This window comes from Lathyrus oleraceus, chromosome 3, assembly GCF_024323335.1.
Source record: "Lathyrus oleraceus cultivar Zhongwan6 chromosome 3, CAAS_Psat_ZW6_1.0, whole genome shotgun sequence".
Lineage (NCBI taxonomy): Eukaryota > Viridiplantae > Streptophyta > Magnoliopsida > Fabales > Fabaceae > Lathyrus > Lathyrus oleraceus.
In genome coordinates this window covers 519,686,494-519,703,811 of record NC_066581.1, presented here as the reverse complement: position 1 = coordinate 519,703,811, position 17,318 = coordinate 519,686,494, and the positions used below count along the sequence as shown (strand labels likewise).

The 17,318-nt window shown below is 36.1% G+C and overlaps 2 protein-coding genes across 13 annotated transcripts; both read left to right on the top strand.

Moving 5' to 3' along the window:
* Positions 1 to 6,737: 6,737 nt before the first annotated feature.
* On the top strand, positions 6,738 to 11,390 carry LOC127128593 (pentatricopeptide repeat-containing protein At3g29230). Of its 11 annotated transcripts, none has more exons than XM_051057959.1 (4): positions 6,738 to 9,131; positions 9,876 to 10,116; positions 10,591 to 10,662; positions 10,950 to 11,390. In XM_051057959.1, exon 1 carries the CDS (start codon positions 6,884 to 6,886, stop codon positions 8,696 to 8,698), a length of 1,815 nt encoding a protein of 604 aa, XP_050913916.1. In that variant the 5' UTR covers positions 6,738 to 6,883; the 3' UTR covers positions 8,699 to 9,131; positions 9,876 to 10,116; positions 10,591 to 10,662; positions 10,950 to 11,390. The 11 variants fall into 11 exon arrangements, with proteins under 11 accessions (XP_050913916.1, XP_050913915.1, XP_050913909.1 ...); XM_051057958.1 differs by having other exon boundaries at positions 10,867 to 11,390; XM_051057952.1 differs by having other exon boundaries at positions 10,561 to 10,662.
* A 108-nt stretch (positions 11,391 to 11,498) lies between these two features.
* On the top strand, positions 11,499 to 13,360 carry LOC127128594 (uncharacterized). Of its 2 annotated transcripts, XM_051057965.1 has the most exons (3): positions 11,576 to 11,740; positions 12,021 to 12,171; positions 12,289 to 13,360. In XM_051057965.1, the coding sequence occupies exon 3, from the start codon at positions 12,297 to 12,299 to the stop codon at positions 13,047 to 13,049; it is 753 nt and encodes a 250-aa protein (XP_050913922.1). In that variant the 5' UTR covers positions 11,576 to 11,740; positions 12,021 to 12,171; positions 12,289 to 12,296; the 3' UTR covers positions 13,050 to 13,360. The 2 variants fall into 2 exon arrangements, with proteins under 2 accessions (XP_050913920.1, XP_050913922.1); XM_051057963.1 differs by lacking the exon at positions 12,021 to 12,171 and having other exon boundaries at positions 11,499 to 11,740.
* The last annotated feature ends 3,958 nt before the right edge of the window (positions 13,361 to 17,318 follow it).

The window sequence follows — 17,318 nt, the reverse complement described above, 5'->3', positions numbered from 1 at the left end:
GTAAGTTTCAGTTGGCTGCGTCTTACAAAAAGAAAAACGACTCTTGGGAGATAACTTCAATAAACCCACCTCACAGTTGCATTGCAACTAACGTTGAACAATATCACCGTAAATTAAGCGCTGCATTAATATGTCAAGACATTCTGTCGTTGGTTAATAAAGACCCATAAGTGAAGGTGAGTATAATTATATCTCATATCAGCACAAGATATAATTATACTCCATCTTACAAGAAAGCCTGGATTGCGAGGACAAAGGCTGTTGAACAGGTATTCGGCAACTGGGAGGATTCATACAAAGAATTGTCATGGTTTTTATGGGCACTAAAAACATATGTCCCAAGAATTGTGGCAATTATGGAGACATTGTCATTAATGATGCCAGACGGAACCTGTGTTACAGGTAATAGAATCTTTCACCGTCTCTTTTGGGCGTTTGACCCATGTATCAAAGGTTTCGCATTCTGCAAACCTATTATTCAAATTGATGGCACTTGGTTATACGACGAATACAAGGATACTTTGCTTATGGCGGTTGCACAAGACGGCAACAACAATGTCTTTCCCGTTGCCTTTGCTCTGGTTGAAGGTGAAACGGCGGGTGGATGAGGTTTCTTACTTCGACATCTAAGAACGCATGTGGCTCCACAAGCCAATCTATGTTTGATTTCTGATAGACATGCTGCCATTGAGAGTGCCTACAACAACCATGACAACGGATGACATGATCCTCCTTCTACCCATGTCTATTGCATTAGACATATTGCACAAAACTTCATGCGTGGAATAAAAGATAAGAATCTTCGCAAGAAGGTGGTGAATGATGGGTATGCTCTAACTCAGCCTTCATTTCAATATTATCGTGATGAAATTAGAATGTCTAATGAAGACGCGGGGAGATGGCTGAATAACATACCAATAGAGCAGTGGACAGGGGCATTTGACGAAGGTCGTCGATGAGGCCAAATGACAACAAACCTCGTGGAATGCATGAACGGGGTATTCAAAGGAATTAGAAATCTGCCAATAACCGCCTTGGTAAGATCGACCTATTATATGTTAGCTTCTATGTTTACAACCAGAGGTGAAAGATGGAGTGTGGTGTTAATGTTTGGGCAAGTATTTAGTGATTGTTGCATGAAAGTCATGAAAGAGGAGAGCATCAAAGCTAGCACACACGTTGTAACAGTCTTTGACCGTCATGGGCAAAATTCCAGCGTCCAGGAAACAATTGACCACAACGAGGGGAGTCCAAATTTAGCCTATGTTGTTAGACTAAACAAAAGTTGGCGCGACTGTGGAAAATTCTTTTCTCCCATGTCATTGCAGCATGCGCATATACTCGTCAAGACGCTTACAACCATTTATCTGATGTCTACAAGACCGTCACCGTCATTAATGTATATAATAAAAGCTTCTCGGTGTTATCAATGGAGGAATACTGGCCTCTATACGAAGGTGATATAGTTCGGCATAATGACGAGATGCGTAGAAAGAAAAAAGGAAGACCAAATAACACACGTATCAGGACATAAATGGATTCGACAGATAAAATGATAAGATTATATAGTATTTATCGTCAACCAAGACACAACAAGAACAACCGTCCCAATCAAGGAGCATCATCTAGGTCATACGTTTTTTTGTAACATTGTATTTCTGTAACCTTCAATCATTATATATCATAAAGTTTTTGTTACAACGAGGTTCACAACAAACATCAGTACAAAATAAGTTAACTGAAAACAGAAATATTTCTAACTGATTACAACAATCAAATTGATGTCATCTCGACCGAACATCATTTCCCTAGCATTTTTATCAGTTTTCATTCGCACCCAACCAAAGATAATGTCGAGTCTCTCAATACTTCTAATTTTTCCCCTTTTGGTATTTTCCCATCTAACCAACGAACCAACTCCCTCTTCAGTTGATCAAACGTAGTGATGTTCCAGAACAGCATCAACATCTGAGATTTGTCTCTCGCATAAATCACCTTTCTGTATCGGCGAAGAACATCAAACATGATTGTCAAATGATGAAATGAGACGTGGAAAAATGATTCACTAACACATCTATTTATATAAAAAAATTGCATTTTACACTGAGGTGTCAGTCCAATTGGCTCCTCCTTTGTAAAAATACACATGGGCGCCAATTGGATTGGCTGCACCATGTGCCCTATCCAATCCAATTAACGTCTCCGTTCAATTTTTAAGAGGAGTCGCCAATTGGATTGACGTTTCCTCCTAAAAGTGGGGTACTTTGGGATTTTTTTTTAAACCAGAGTTATTTTGAGATTTTTCTTGAAAAATGGGGTTATTTTGGTAAAAAAAATCAGAATTAATTAGATGGAAAGATTATATTTTAATTAGAATACTTAAAATTTTAGGTTAATTAGGCTTCTAATTAGATTGTTAGAATTTGATTAGAAACTTTATTTTTAATTAGAATACTTAGAATTTTAGGTTAATTGGGCTTTTAATTAGATTTGTTAGATTTTGATTAGAAACTTTAGTTTTAATTAGAATACATAGAATTTTAGGTTATTTAGACTTCTAATTAGGTTTGAATCGATTAACCTTTAAATTAGTTTATACATTACTAACCTTTAATCCAAATCCTTTTATTTAAGTTGATTAAAAGAAATTTTGACTAACTAAATCCTTTGATTTGTGTATAATCCAACAGTCTGTTCAAATGATCAAAAGTCCCTTAATCACTTGATAAGACTAATTCCTATATTGTTGTGGATCTCAAGGCCTCAAGTTCAGACTTTCAATCAAGGCATCCCAGATAAATCAAGCAGTGGATTATACAAAGCATATCAAAGGTGTTTCTTCAAGAGCTTGTCAATCAATATTCAAATTGAGTGACACGGGCCTTAAGAAATAGAGAATGAATGAGACTGGAGAATTCCATTAACTCATTCTGAATATCTTTGGGTACGAAATAAATGATCCAATTGCTCATTGTATTCACCTTTATTCATAGGCTTTAGCACAATTCAAATCACATGATTGTCAAGTCTCTCCTCACAAGCAACAATGTAACAATCAAGAGTCTCCATCAGCAACTTATCAGTCATGATTCAAGTTGTATGTCATGAACCTTAAGTAACAAAAAATAATGAGAATGAAGCATTTTTATCCTTGTTTAGGGTATCCTTAAGTACGAGACGAATGACCTAGTTGCTCAAGGTATTCGTCTTTGTTCATAGACTTTAGTGCAATTTGAATTAAATGATTGATAAAGTCTTCATTATCACAAAGAGCGAGAATGATTCTTCCTCAACAAATTGAAAGTTATGATAAGAATCACATGCCACGAGCCTTAAGTAGTAAAGAATGAATGAGAGTGGAGAATTTCATTAACTCATTCTGAATATCTTTGGGTACAGGATGAATGACCCAGTTGTTAATTGTATTCACCTTTACTCGTAGACTTTAGTATGGTTTATATCAAATGACTGTTAAGTATCCTTCATATTTCATTATCATATATCATTCCTCTTGGCCTATCTGACTTTCTCATTGCACAGTGAGAATACGTAGGCACGAGGATTCAGATTCTTCGCGAGCTACCCTATTTATTAATCTTACCCTATTTATAACTCTCTATCAATATCATCTTTTTGAACCCAAATACTTTCTCCCTTTGAATTTCATGCATATCCTTTTATGGCAATTCCAATGTTCATCTTGCGAACCAAGAGATGTTTGCCTTGATGCCAAACACCTAATTCATTTGTTTTTGGTTATGAAAATATAGTGGTATGATGCATATGGCCTCCCACATCTTATTTTGTACCTCATTTACTTTTCGGTTCAAAGTTTACTTTCTTCATGAATTCAATATATCATTCTTTGGTTTCAAATTGCTTGTCCTCTCTACAAATGATATAATGTTCCTTGTACCAAGTATCATTCTCTTTTGGATCTCATACATACCCTTTTAGGACATTTGTCCATCTTGTGAATCAAGAGATGTTTGTCTTGATGCTAAACACCCAAGTCCTTTGTTTTTGGTTATGACAATATAGTGGTATGATGCCTATGACCCTCCACATCTTAGTCTGTACCTCTTTTACTCTTTGTTTCAAAGTTAATTTGCCTTTTTGGTTCCTCATGCTACCATTCTTTTGGTGCAAGTTATACTTTTCATCACTTACAACATCTATTCTCTTCGTTGTCGTGGTTCCACAAACTATGGAGCTCTGACTTTCTCATTGCACGATGAGAATACGTAGGCATAAGGATTTGAACCCTTGGTGAGCACAATCATAATTATTCTTTCTTCTGCCTTAGGGCATCATCCACATCTTTCATGATCCATCATTTATCTTCGATCATAACCATTCACCTCAGTGACATACTTCCTTCTTTGGAACCAGATACATTTTTCTTTAGAATTCCATATATACCCTTTTAGGACAATTGTACGCCTTTGTGTCAAGAGATGTTTGCCTTGATGCCAAACACTTAATTCCTTTGTTTTTGGTCATGACAATACAGTGATATGATGCCTTTGGTCCCCCACATCTTAGTATGTACCACCTTACCTTTTAGGTTGCAAATGCCATACGTTTTAGTCACTTTCACCAAATCCTTTAATTCTTTGACTTTGGTTACTTTTCTCTATCTCTTCATTCATCTCCATGGACCATTAATCTCTACATACATTCAATATCTTATACCTTCATTCGTTCTCTATGATATATTCTTATTGTTGAGCCAAATACACTATCTCTTTGAGCTCTATCTTGTATCTGCTTGTGAATCGATAGATGTTTGCTTTGGAACCAAACACTTGACTCTATTTGTTTTTGGCCGTACCGTAAAGTGGCGAATGATTCGGCTACCCACATATTGGTTAATGCCAGTTTTACTCTTGGGTTCAGATTTCATTCCTTTTTGGAGTCAAACATTACAATTCTTTGGTTCATACCATATTTGTTATCAATTTTGTTTCACCCCACCATTAGTACTATGAACTACAGAGCTCTGAATTCCTTATTGCAGTATAAAGATACGTAGGCATGAGGACCATAATCCTCACCGAGACCGAACACTTTATCTATTCTTTTTTCTTTCCCCTTATTTTTTTACGAGTAATCCTTAGATATTCAAGCAAAGAACAATCAAATCGGTTCCTGTTGAGTACAACAGATGTTAGGGGTGCTAATACCTTCCCATTGCATAACCGACCTCCTTACCCAATTTTCTCTTTCCCCTGAGTTTTATCGATGTTTTCCTTTTCTTTCGGGAATAAATAAAGTTCGATGGTGACTCTGTCGTATGTTCGAGCGTGCGATGCGTTCGGGTATATTTCCACTAGCTTCAACTGACGACTATGTTAGCGAAATTCCTCGTTGCGGGGGAGTCCTTGCTTAGGTAGGTATTAGTCGAGCCTAGTTTTGTTTGCTTCTTAGCTTTGTTTGGATATTTATCTTTATGATTTATTCGTTTTATTATTATATTCATATTCATTATGTACAAGATATTTGTTATACTCTCTGTTGGGTTAGGGATATGCTACATGAGAGAAGCTTTATACCTAAGCTGAGTACATACACATGATAAATCCGTGGATAGTCGTATTCACCTGCGTTTTGCGCGTTGGATTGTCACGAGAACCACACTCATACTAGATTCACTTGAAAGTACTTTTATCCTACGAGAATTCGCTACGACAGAGTATTTTCATTTTGAGTCGATGACTCTGGGAGACCTCTTAGGGACCACCTTTGGAGCATAATACATACCTATGAGGGGGATGTGTTTTTTTGTGTGCAGGAAACCATAGACTATACATACCTTTATTCTCATGGATACACCGAACCTTTGATCCTACATCAGATAGTATACGCAGATTATCCAGAATTGTGTCGTGCTGTTAACATACATTATTGCATTGTTGTATATGTGCCAGAATTTTAAACCCGAGTTATTACACCATCAAGACTTTGAATTTATGGGTGTTGCATAATCATTTGCATTTCATCCCAAACATACGCACTCGTTCATTTACATCACATGCTCGTCAATCAGAAAAAGCTCACCTTGTCCTTTTTCTTAGCCAGAAACGACGACGACTCGTCACATATATTATACCAGAGCTAACAAATCCAGACTCATTACTGACTTTGAATATGATAATGATGTTGTCAAGGAAACTCTGGCCCAATTCCAGAGAAAAATGGACCTTTTTCAAGGCAACATGGAAACCATAATGAAGTACCTTCAGGCTCAAAAGGCTACTACATCTATCACCTTTGCCAATCCTCATACTATTGCGGTTACTAATGTCATTGTTGCTGTCACTACTTATGTTGACGTTGTTGTTGATACTGTGATCCAACCTGTGGTAAACCAATCGATTTGTTAGCCGGGTCTTAGTAGGCATGTTGCTGCCTATCCGTGGGGGTTGTCTCCAAACTTTATTCCCCAAGTTGCCAATGAAAATGCTTTTAAAATAGAAAAAAGAAAATGACGAGAACTAAAAAATGAGAAATGAATGAAGTAAAAAAAATGTAGTTTTTATTTTTTTAATATTAATTAATTATAATGTACCCTTTTGGTAGTATAATTTTTTTAAAAGAAAAGAATATATTATAAGGTTGGTGCAATTTTATTTTAGTAGAACGGGAGAATATTTTATATATTTTTTAATTTAATTTAACTCAATACAATTAAACATATCTTCTTAATAAAGAGTAACCTAAATTTTACAAAGGATTATTGCAAGAGACTTCAAAAAGATAGAGAAGTTTCAAAAAAGATAACCAAGTTGTTTCTCTCAAGCAAAGTTCAAAACTTCACAAAACCCTATTTCAAACCATTCTCAATCCTATGAAAACTTGTCTCTAACCAACAACAACACACATGAGAACAATGCCAGTAACATCAGGAGTTCGAGTCTTCACATGGTTCTCTCTTCGTAGACACCTAGAAGACAACATCACCGACCTTCACAAATGCACAAACCTCAATTTCATCAAACAAATCCACGCACAGCTCATCAAATGTCATCTTCACCAAGACCGTTACATCGCTCCCAAACTCATTGCTTCTTATTCACTCACCAATCATATCTCTTCTGCTGTTAACGTCTTTAACCAAGTCCCTGACCCTAATGTTCATCTTTATAATTATCTTATCAGAGCACATGCTCTCACAAACAATGAATCAAACAGCTTGCTTGCGTTTGCTGCTTTTGAGAAGATGCAGTTGAGTGGTGTTTTGGCGGATAATTTTACTTACCCTTTTCTTTTGAAAGGTTGTAATGGTGGTTCTTGGTTGAATTTGGTGAAAATGGTTCATGCCCATGTTGAAAAATTGGGTTTTTATGGGGATATTTTTGTGCCGAATTCCTTGATTGATTGTTATTGTAGGTGTGGGGGTGTTGAGATGGGGGTGAAGTTGTTTGAGGGGATGGAGGAAAGGGATGTTGTGAGTTGGAATACTATGGTTGGTGGGTTGGTTAAATGTGGTGATTTTGATGGTGCTTTGAAGGTGTTTGATGAAATGCCGGAGAGAGATAGGGTTAGTTGGAATACGATGTTGGATGCATTTGTGAAAGCGGGTGAAATGGAGAAGGCTTTTGAATTGTTTGGGAGAATGGGTGAGAGGGATGTTGTTTCTTGGTCTACGATGGTTTGTGGTTATAGTAAAAGTGGTGATATGGAAATGGCGAGGATGTTGTTTGATAGGTGTCCTATGAAGAATTTGGTGTTGTGGACGACGATAATATCTGGGTATGCTGAGAAGGGGCGGGTGAGGGAGGCGACAAAGTTGTATGATGAAATGGAGGAGGCTGGATTGAGGCCCGATGATGGGTTTTTGATAAGTATTTTATCTGCGTGTGCCGAGTCTGGTATGCTTGGGTTGGGGAAGAAAATTCATGATTCGGTTCTGAGGTGTAGGTTTAGATGTAACACTAAGGTTTTGAATTCCTTCATTGATATGTATGTTAAGTGTGGTTGTTTGGATGACGCCTTTGGTGTCTTTAGTGGAATGAAGGAGAAGAAAGATTTGGTGTCTTGGAATTCCATGATACATGGGTTTGGCATACATGGACATGGTGACAAAGCAATTGAGCTTTTCTCTGCGATGCTACACGAAGGTTTTGAGCCCGATAGATATACATTCATTGGCCTTTTATGTGCTTGCACCCACGCAGGCCTTGTTAATGAAGGGCGTAGTTACTTTTATTCAATGGAGAGAGTATACAGGATTGTTCCCCAAATTGAGCATTACGGTTGCATGATTGACCTTCTCAGCCGAGGTGGACATCTAAGAGAAGCTTTTAGGTTTCTGCGCAGCATGCCTGTGGAACCGAATGCCATTATATTGGGTACTCTTTTAGGCGCTTGTCGGATGCATAATGATATTGAACTTGCAAGAGCTGTATGTGAACATTTGTTTAAATTGGTGCCATCAGATCCTGGGAATTTCTCGCTTCTGTCAAATATTTATGCTCAAGCCGGTGATTGGATTAATGTTGCCAACGTGAGGTTGCAGATGAAGATGAAAGGAGGTGAAAAGCCTTCCGGGGTTAGTTCCATTGAGGTAGAAGAAGAAGTACATGAATTTACTGTACTTGATCAGTCACACCCTAAATCAGGGGATATCTATAATATGATTGATAGATTGGTAGAGGACCTAAGGCAAGTTGGATATGTTCCTGGGATATCATAGATGAATATGATTTGATTACATCACTACATACAGCTGAAATGATACCTACAGTTCGAGAAGCGAATACCATAATATAGTTATACACAATGCTGGTTTACTAAACGTTAAGAAATCGGTTTAGCAAAACAAATGTGGTATTCAGGGGCCTTGGGGAAATACCAGAAATTTATGCTACCAATACAAGCATCCTGCAATCCTTGTGATGCTGGTAGGAGCACGTTTGTAAAGTCAATGAAAGGGGATATTTTGCGATAAGAGAATTCTCAAAGATGATTATTGTCTGCCATTTGTTCTAAAATGAAGCACTGCTGTAAATATGCATACTGGTGAATGTTGGCGATCAAGTCAGCGTATTTTTTAAACTCAGACATTTACTTGAGAATAGGGCTATTTCTACAACTACTTGTCAGGGGCTTGCCCCTACTGTGTTTTGGTAAAATTTTATACATACGCATTACTGCATTTTTTTCCTTCTCTTTTTTAGTTGTTGTTTGAAGGTTATTTTACTCATACTAAGAAAACCAATCAATTTTGTTACTTTTGAAGAAATTGTTTGTCTTTTCATATGATATTCTTTATTTATTATTTATGTTCACTTATTTTTCTCTCCGCCATTAATAGTTGGGATAACTTTGAGATCAAAAGTAGAAAATCAACAAAATTTTAAAAAAACGACACTTAAAAAAGAACACATGGAGTAGTTAGGAACAGTCAATGAAACTATCATATGAAAACTGTGTGGTTAACAAATAAGGGAACGGTGCGAATCTATTTTTGCTATCGATTTTTATTCTTCTTAATTTCTTGCTAAGTTGCGGAGAATTGTTAACAACTCATTTACTCATTCATGACTTGTCATTCCCTAATGAATATGATACTATGTTACAAATTATTGTTTGCTTAAGCATAAAAGCACTGAGAACTTGAGTTTTAATTTTCATTATATTTCGCCCCGTTCATTAAGTACTGGCTTCGCTCCTGCTAGTTATGTCTAATCTGCATTTTTTCATTCTACATTTGACAAGTATGTTTCTCTGATTTTTAACTTCATTAAGCCTCAACTTTGTGTTTATTTTGTTAATTTTTCTTTTCATAGCTGGGAGATGTTCAGGGTTATAAACTTATAATGATTATTTTTACAAATTGAGATTTGAGACTCTGGGAGCCTTCATTTCAGATTACATTGTTGTAGAGGTGGAAAGATGTTGATGGAAAAAGAGATTTGATCAGAGACGGAGTAGGTGGGCGACGATGAGTTTGGAGTGATGTAGAGGCCTTGGTGGAGGTCAGGGAGGCTATCTTCCAAGTGTCTTCTATGAAAGAACTATGTGAAGATTCACTCTCAAGATGACACTTGCTTCCTTCTCATGCCTCACTGAACCAAACACTGCCTTCCACAATCCACACCCCTTTTTCAAGTTAGTTTTTTTTGAAATTCTTAGTTTATAACTAATAATGATCGTTACATAGTTTGATATATTAGATTTGTAAATTTTTCTAGACATAGCTGTTTAGGGTCCTACATCGGATGAGCGATGACATGAAAAGTAGCAAGAAAATGTTGAACATTTTTGAAGTGCTTCTCCATTTCATTCTTATTTTGGGGGGCATTGGCTTTTGACGCTCCTTTTGCATTTTTGTTATACATATGTATGGTACAGTTACATTGTCTGATTTTTTATTATTTATATGTGTGAAAATTAGTATTGTGATTAGATGATTGTTATAGATCTTGATATTTGAAACGAACACGAGCTCCTTCCATTTATTTATCTTTTTAGGGCCATACACTGTTTGCTTATATAGGTTCTGTGTGCTTTTTACTTGAAGTGAAGGATGACAGAATTTTTCTCATCTTACAGCAACAACTTCAACTTGTGATATCCTTGCAGTGCCTTCACAATCATCACCCGCATCACTTCTTCCACTGAGAGCGATCCTGCTGAGACGCTGAAACATTCTAGGTATTTCTTCAGGATTGATTATTGTCTTCCTTGGGACTTCCATAACTAATTGTTTGATCTGGAATCAACTTTTTTGACACTGCTACCAAATTTCCTCTTGATTTTTACCAATTATATCACCCGAGTCCATAACTAATTCGACCATATTATTTCCAATTTAAGTGTTCTTACACATTTTACCTTTCCATTTTTCCATCAATGAAGGTCTCCTGAAATTTGAAGCTAGTTACTCACAAAGAAATGACATTGTATCTGACTAGACTTTGAATCTTTCATGAACAAAACAGACTGATGGATTTTTGTGCCTTGGTGGAATCTCAATGCTTTAATACACTTGTATAAAAGTAGTTCTGATTTGGCCACGACAGAATCTCGACTAAGTAGCGGAGAAATTGATGGAATTCTGAAACATCCCCAACTTGTTCTGCGATTTTCATAGTCACCTGCTGGTTTTTTATGAAAACGGCGTAACCGGTCAATCTTCGAGGAAGCATTGACTAGACTTTGGGAACCTGTTTATCATATCAACCATTTGGCTAGGGAAGTGTTGCAGAATCAACAATGAAATGAACTGAATGTGCTATTGTATTTATGAGGTTAGTGAAAATAAAAAAGTGAATTTATTTAAAAGTTATTGAGGTAAAAAAAAGTTGTTTTATGTTGACAAAAATTAAGATTAAAATTTGTGTTTAGTAAATCATTACCTTAATCTAAGAAGGTATGATCTATTCAACACGCATATAAAGTTCCGTGTAGCACTTGTCTTATTTGCCATGTGTCAAAGCATATCCATTAGCCCATACTATTTTCAAACACACTCAACTTTGGATAAAATGAAGATATAGTACAAAACACTTGTCTGTGGTGCATATTAAACCACCTTTTCAATTTATACAATATACATATTCCACCTAACTCACTCTCATCTAAACAAGAAAATAGTACTCAAATAACATGGATGCTTGTTTTCTCTCCCAAGCTTCCTTCACCAAAATCAGAGCTGGATCTCTAACATACTTCAAAAGATCTTCTCAACAATTCAATTCAAGAAAAGTTGCAAGTCCATTTCATGTATCATGTAAGTTCTTCTCTTCTCTCTATCTCTCCTAGTTTCACTAAGATCAAAGTTTTAACAGGAAAAATCAGATCATAATCTATCTTTGATACTGTAAGAAGTTGTAGTTAGATATAGCTGCAATTAGGGGTGGAAAAATGGCCCTGGTCCACCGGATGCCCGTTTTGGTCCACCTCGCTTTTTCGTGGGACGGACCAATGTTTTAGGCCTATACCCTCTAGTATGTCCGTCTGCCCTGTTTTTTACGGGCGAAGACATTAACATAAATTTTTACACTTTTTAGATTTTAAAGGTGCAGTGCTCACGGACATGCACCCTCAACAAATATGTCTGCACCGCCCAGTGCTGTTTTATTTCCGAGCTTTCGCAGGCGAGTCAAAACAGGGCGACATGCTCGCTTGCCTGCTATGATGTCAATCATGATCTTTGATATTGTAAGATATTGTATTGTAGTCAAATATACCATTCACTGTGATTTGTAGATAATATAGAATTTGTATACCAAAGTTAATCTCATGTTCTAATTATGAAAACTTGTGATCAAATCACAGGTTGCCACATGTCATCATCATCATCATCATCGCCGTTAGACGATGACAAACCAACTGTTAATACCGATTGGCGAACTTTCCGGGCAAAATTGGTGGCCGGAGAACAATTACTAAACCCGGAGTTACTTTCATCAGTGACTAATCCGGACACCGTTATGGATCAACCATCACTAATCACAATTGGTGACAAATGGGCCCATATAATCCATGAGCCCGAAAGAGGCTGTTTGTTAATCGCAACAGAAAAGCTCGATGGGGTCCACATTTTCGAACGGACGGTGATCCTTCTTTTATCAAACGGTCCAATAGGCCCATCCGGGATCATACTCAATAGACCATCATTGATGTCTATTAAAGAAACAAGATCAACAGCATTTGATGTAAAGGGTACATTTTCTAATAGTCCTTTGTATTTTGGAGGACCTTTAGAAGAAGGGTTGTTTTTGGTGAGTCCTAAAGATGATGGTGTGGTGAGAATAAGTGGTGTTTTTGATGAAGTAATGAAGGGTTTGTATTATGGTACAAAGGAAAGTGTAGGATGTGGTTCTGAAATGGTGAAGAGGAATGTGGTTGAGGTTGGTGATTTTAGATTCTTTGATGGGTATTGTGGGTGGGAGAAAGAACAATTGAAAGATGAAATTATGGCTGGTTATTGGACTGTGGCTGCTTGTAGTCCAAGTGTTGTTGATTTGGGGAATGTTGGAATTGTTGGGCTTTGGGATGAAGTTCTTGGGCTTATGGGCAAAAGGAAGGTCAAGTGACTAGACTTAATTCAAATTAGAGAGTTTTTTTTCTTCCGCACGGTTTCTTAAAAATCGATCTTGTTGTAACGTATTGGTCTGATAGGTAAAAACACGGGTTTTTCTACATCCGGATGAGTGGACATAGAGAAAAACGCATTTTCCCCTTTCAGAACAATACGTTAAAACAAGATCGACTTTTAAGAAACCGTACGGACATTCAAACATTTCTTTTTAAATTGAAGGTATTCAAGAATGCATGTATTGTCGCCCTTGTTCTTGTTTACTTTTGGACAATATTTGAGTATAATCTACTACCCAAAGTTGAAACACTTTAAAATATTTTTTTTGAGCTTACAAGACTCTATATGACAACCTAAAAAGTAGATTTTACTTGACAATTCTTAGGATGTCCATGAAGAGATGAAAGAAGAAAAGGAAATGATAGTAAGCAAAAACTATTGACAAAGTTTAAAAGTGTATCACTATTAAAAATAAAACCAGTGTACTTAAGTTGGAATTTCTCTTTGAATTGTTAAATATCTTGCTAGAACAAGGGCACTTAAAGTGTAAATCCTCTCTTATGCAATGGACTAAGATTAACAACTAACTTTGGATTTCTATAACTTTTATAACTTTCTTTCTATCTCTCTCTAACCACCATTCTCTCTAACCACCATTCAAAATGCACTAAAGTTATGAAAGTCACTTAAGTAAAGTTATGGAATCTTTTCCCCTTAGTTGATAGTTAAAAATCTTGTAAATCAAACAAATACATAAATTTACTTTTGGTGAGAATTATAATTTAGATTGGATTATGATTATTCATTGTAAATCATTGATTTTGAGACAAATAATTCTAAGATTTTGTATTATGTCCATGACAGTCACTTTTTAATCAACCCATAAAAGATAATTTTTCTAGAGCAAAATAATACTCACATCCCTTAATAAGGTTGCCATGTCATAACAACTATACGAATTTGAATGAGTATTTTTAAAAAATCTTAATGTTTTGAAAATTTATGTGCGGTAGATATTGGAGATATTTAACTTATTGATGCCTTGAATATTAGAGGCAAATAAGATAATGAACTTTTATTTATGGTTGAAACATTAAGAACTTTATAACAAATAGAACATGGTTTATAGAAAATAATACAAAGAAAATCAATTTTGTTTGTTGATGGTATTTTAAGAAAGTTGAGTACGGTGTATTGGTTGTTTCCTTTATTTGAAGGGGAAGGACTTTGGGGTTTCGTACTTTTTCTTCTTGACGGAAAAACGTGTATCTTCTTGGGTTCGAATAAGATTGTCATTACTGAGAAACTTATCGTGAAATTTATTGGACATGATGGGTCTGGTATAAGATGAGAACAGATGGCGGAAAAAGAGTCTAATTTGACTGAGATTTCAAAAGTGATTTTTGTTTCTAGAAAACACTCTATCAAGATCAGGGGTCTTCACCCTTATCTAGGATTTGGGTCAAAATTCTTATGGAATGTGTTCATCACAAAAAAAAAAATCCCCTAACTACATCAACGGTGACCAACAATATGTCTTGTACTACATTGCTACTGAAAAGAAGATAAATCTTCATGCACTTCTCTTTTAACACTTAAGGGATGCTGTGAAGGAAACCATAGAGGATAGCAAGAAGATGAGGAACTGGATTCCTCTTGGTAGATTGATTTTATATATTTTGATGGAGAGTAAGCTGATAGACTCTCTAACAGAAGCTCAAATCACCAAAGGGTTGGAACCTCTGATCGGGAAGATGTTTAATGCAAAAATTCTGAAGAATATGAGCATTATACCTGAACTAATAAGCCCTTCTGCTGAAATTTCCAAGGAAGATATCTATAATAGAATGATCCCTTAAGAAAACTTTCCTATATTTTCAAAGTCAAATCCTCTTGATATTGTGATAGGGTTTCTTGAGAGCTGTCATGCAAGTGCTATTCTCGTAGTCTCTGAAACTACTTCTAAGAAGAAAAGGAAGATAACTAAGACGCATTCTGAGAGAATGACTAAGAATTTTAAGACGACTAGGGAGACTCTGGACACTTCTGCTAAAGACACAAAGCTGCTGACGCTACTCCTTCTGCTGGAACTACTCCTTGTAAGTTTATTTCTTCTGAAGCTCACACGCCTTATGTTAATAACAATTCATCCATTCCTTCCACCACTTTCATATCACCTACCCCCATCCCACATATTTATGAACAAGTTCACTTCCAACCCTCGCATATTTCTAAACCAGTTCACTCTGAACCTATACATATTTCTGAACAAGTTTACTTCCATACTATTTCTGCTCCCCAAACTTCTAATCCAAATGTTACCCTTCCACCACCCACACCATTGCATTATGAAATCCTAAGTTCCATTCTCATATGAACACCTTAACCACTTTTTCCACTTTCCCTTCTATCCCAACTCACTCAACCAGAAAACCCTCATTCGCCAACTTCTTATGAAAACTATCAACCAATATTCACCACTCACTTTAAACCTCATGATTCTAATACTGAGTCAGATGTTGAGCTCATTACCTTCCCAGACAAAACACCTTAACTCTATTCTGACCAAACACCCTTTCAAACCAACATTATCCTTACACCTCTCACTAAATTATTTCTACATTTTGAAAGTAAGGTTGTTGCCAAATTGGACACTCTCATTGAAGTTTGCACTTCTATTACAAACCTATATGAAGTGTGTACTCTGAGTAACAACTTCAGAAGATGGATTGATGTCAGCTCTTAAGAGTTGGAATTTCTTAGCCTGAAGGAAGCTCAAAGGAACTCCCATGTCAGATTCTTTGGTATCATTGAACCTTTGTTTCAGAAGGTTCCTCCACCGTTTCTTCTTCCTGCACCAGAAGTGATCCCCTTTCCTCAACCAGAACATATGACTTTGGCTACTTCTGAGAAGACTCTTGAAGTAGGAAATGGTTATGGAGTTAAGAAGATTTTTGAGGAAATCATTCTTAAGACTTTGGAAGATCTAAAGGCTGAGAATTCTGCGGTTGGACAAACAGGATGAAATGTTCAAGTCTCAAGTTGAAACAACCATGAAGATTGAAAGGATGATGGGAGCCATCTTATCAAGACTGCCACCTCTTTCTTAAACCCTAGTGTTTTCTCAGTTTCATTCTTTATCATTTATGTACTTCATGATCAATTTTTTAATGAAATAAAAATTTTGTTCGTTTTACTTTGTATTTATTCTTTCTTTTTTATTGATGAAAAATGGGGAGAAGAATGATTTATTTTGATATACCTAATTCTAACTCTGAAACCCAAACATGTCTTTAATGTTCTATATGACATTTGTAACTTTTCTGGGAACTTTAAATAAGTTCATCATGTTTTTAAGTTAACCAAGCATTTCAGGTTTTAAGGAATTAACCAAGCTGATTTGAGTTCAAGTGAACCAGACATATGTTTTGAAAAGTTAACCAGGAAGTTGACCTGGCATATACATGTTGTGAACTCAGTTCAAGTGAACCAGACGTATACAAGTTCTGAACAAGGCGAAGTTCTGAACTAGGCGTATACAAGCTTTGATAACAACTAGGCAAATAACCAGGCATTGAAATCTCTCACAAATCATGCTCTGATACAAGGCTGATAACCAGAATTTCTGAATGAAATACTTATGTACTTATGCTTCTACATTCTGGGAAGTTACTGCATTCATAGTAACCAAACTTGTGTCTTATGAGAAGGTTTTTATTTCATGCTGATTGAGATATTTTATATGTGTTAAGATTATTTTAAGTATTAAATTCAGGGGGAGCTTGCAAACCTAACTCTAAAATTCTAACCTGAAAAATAATTTTAATAGTATAAAATTCAGGGGGAGCTTACAAACCTCACTCTGATGTTTTTATGTGATTAAACCAAGTAAAAATGGTTCATCAAAATACATGGTTTTGTCATCATCAAAAAGGGGGAGATTGTAAGAGCAAGATTTAGTTCTGCATTTGGCGTTTAGCTTTGATGAAAACAATACATTATTTCTTAGAGAACAATTTTGTACCCTAATGGTTTTGTCTAGTGTGTAGGTTTTGCTAACAAGTTTTGACTCTGAAAAATCGATGTGTGACGTCATCATATTCTGGATTCAACACACTCTGACTTTGAAGAGATACAAAGTGATTTACAAGATGATGTTAAGTCTAGAACACTCTTAGACAACAGTTATGATGAACATTTATGCTAAAGCTTCTGACTGTGACTCTGATAGATGAGACTTTGAAGGTGTGTCAAGCCTTCAAGATTT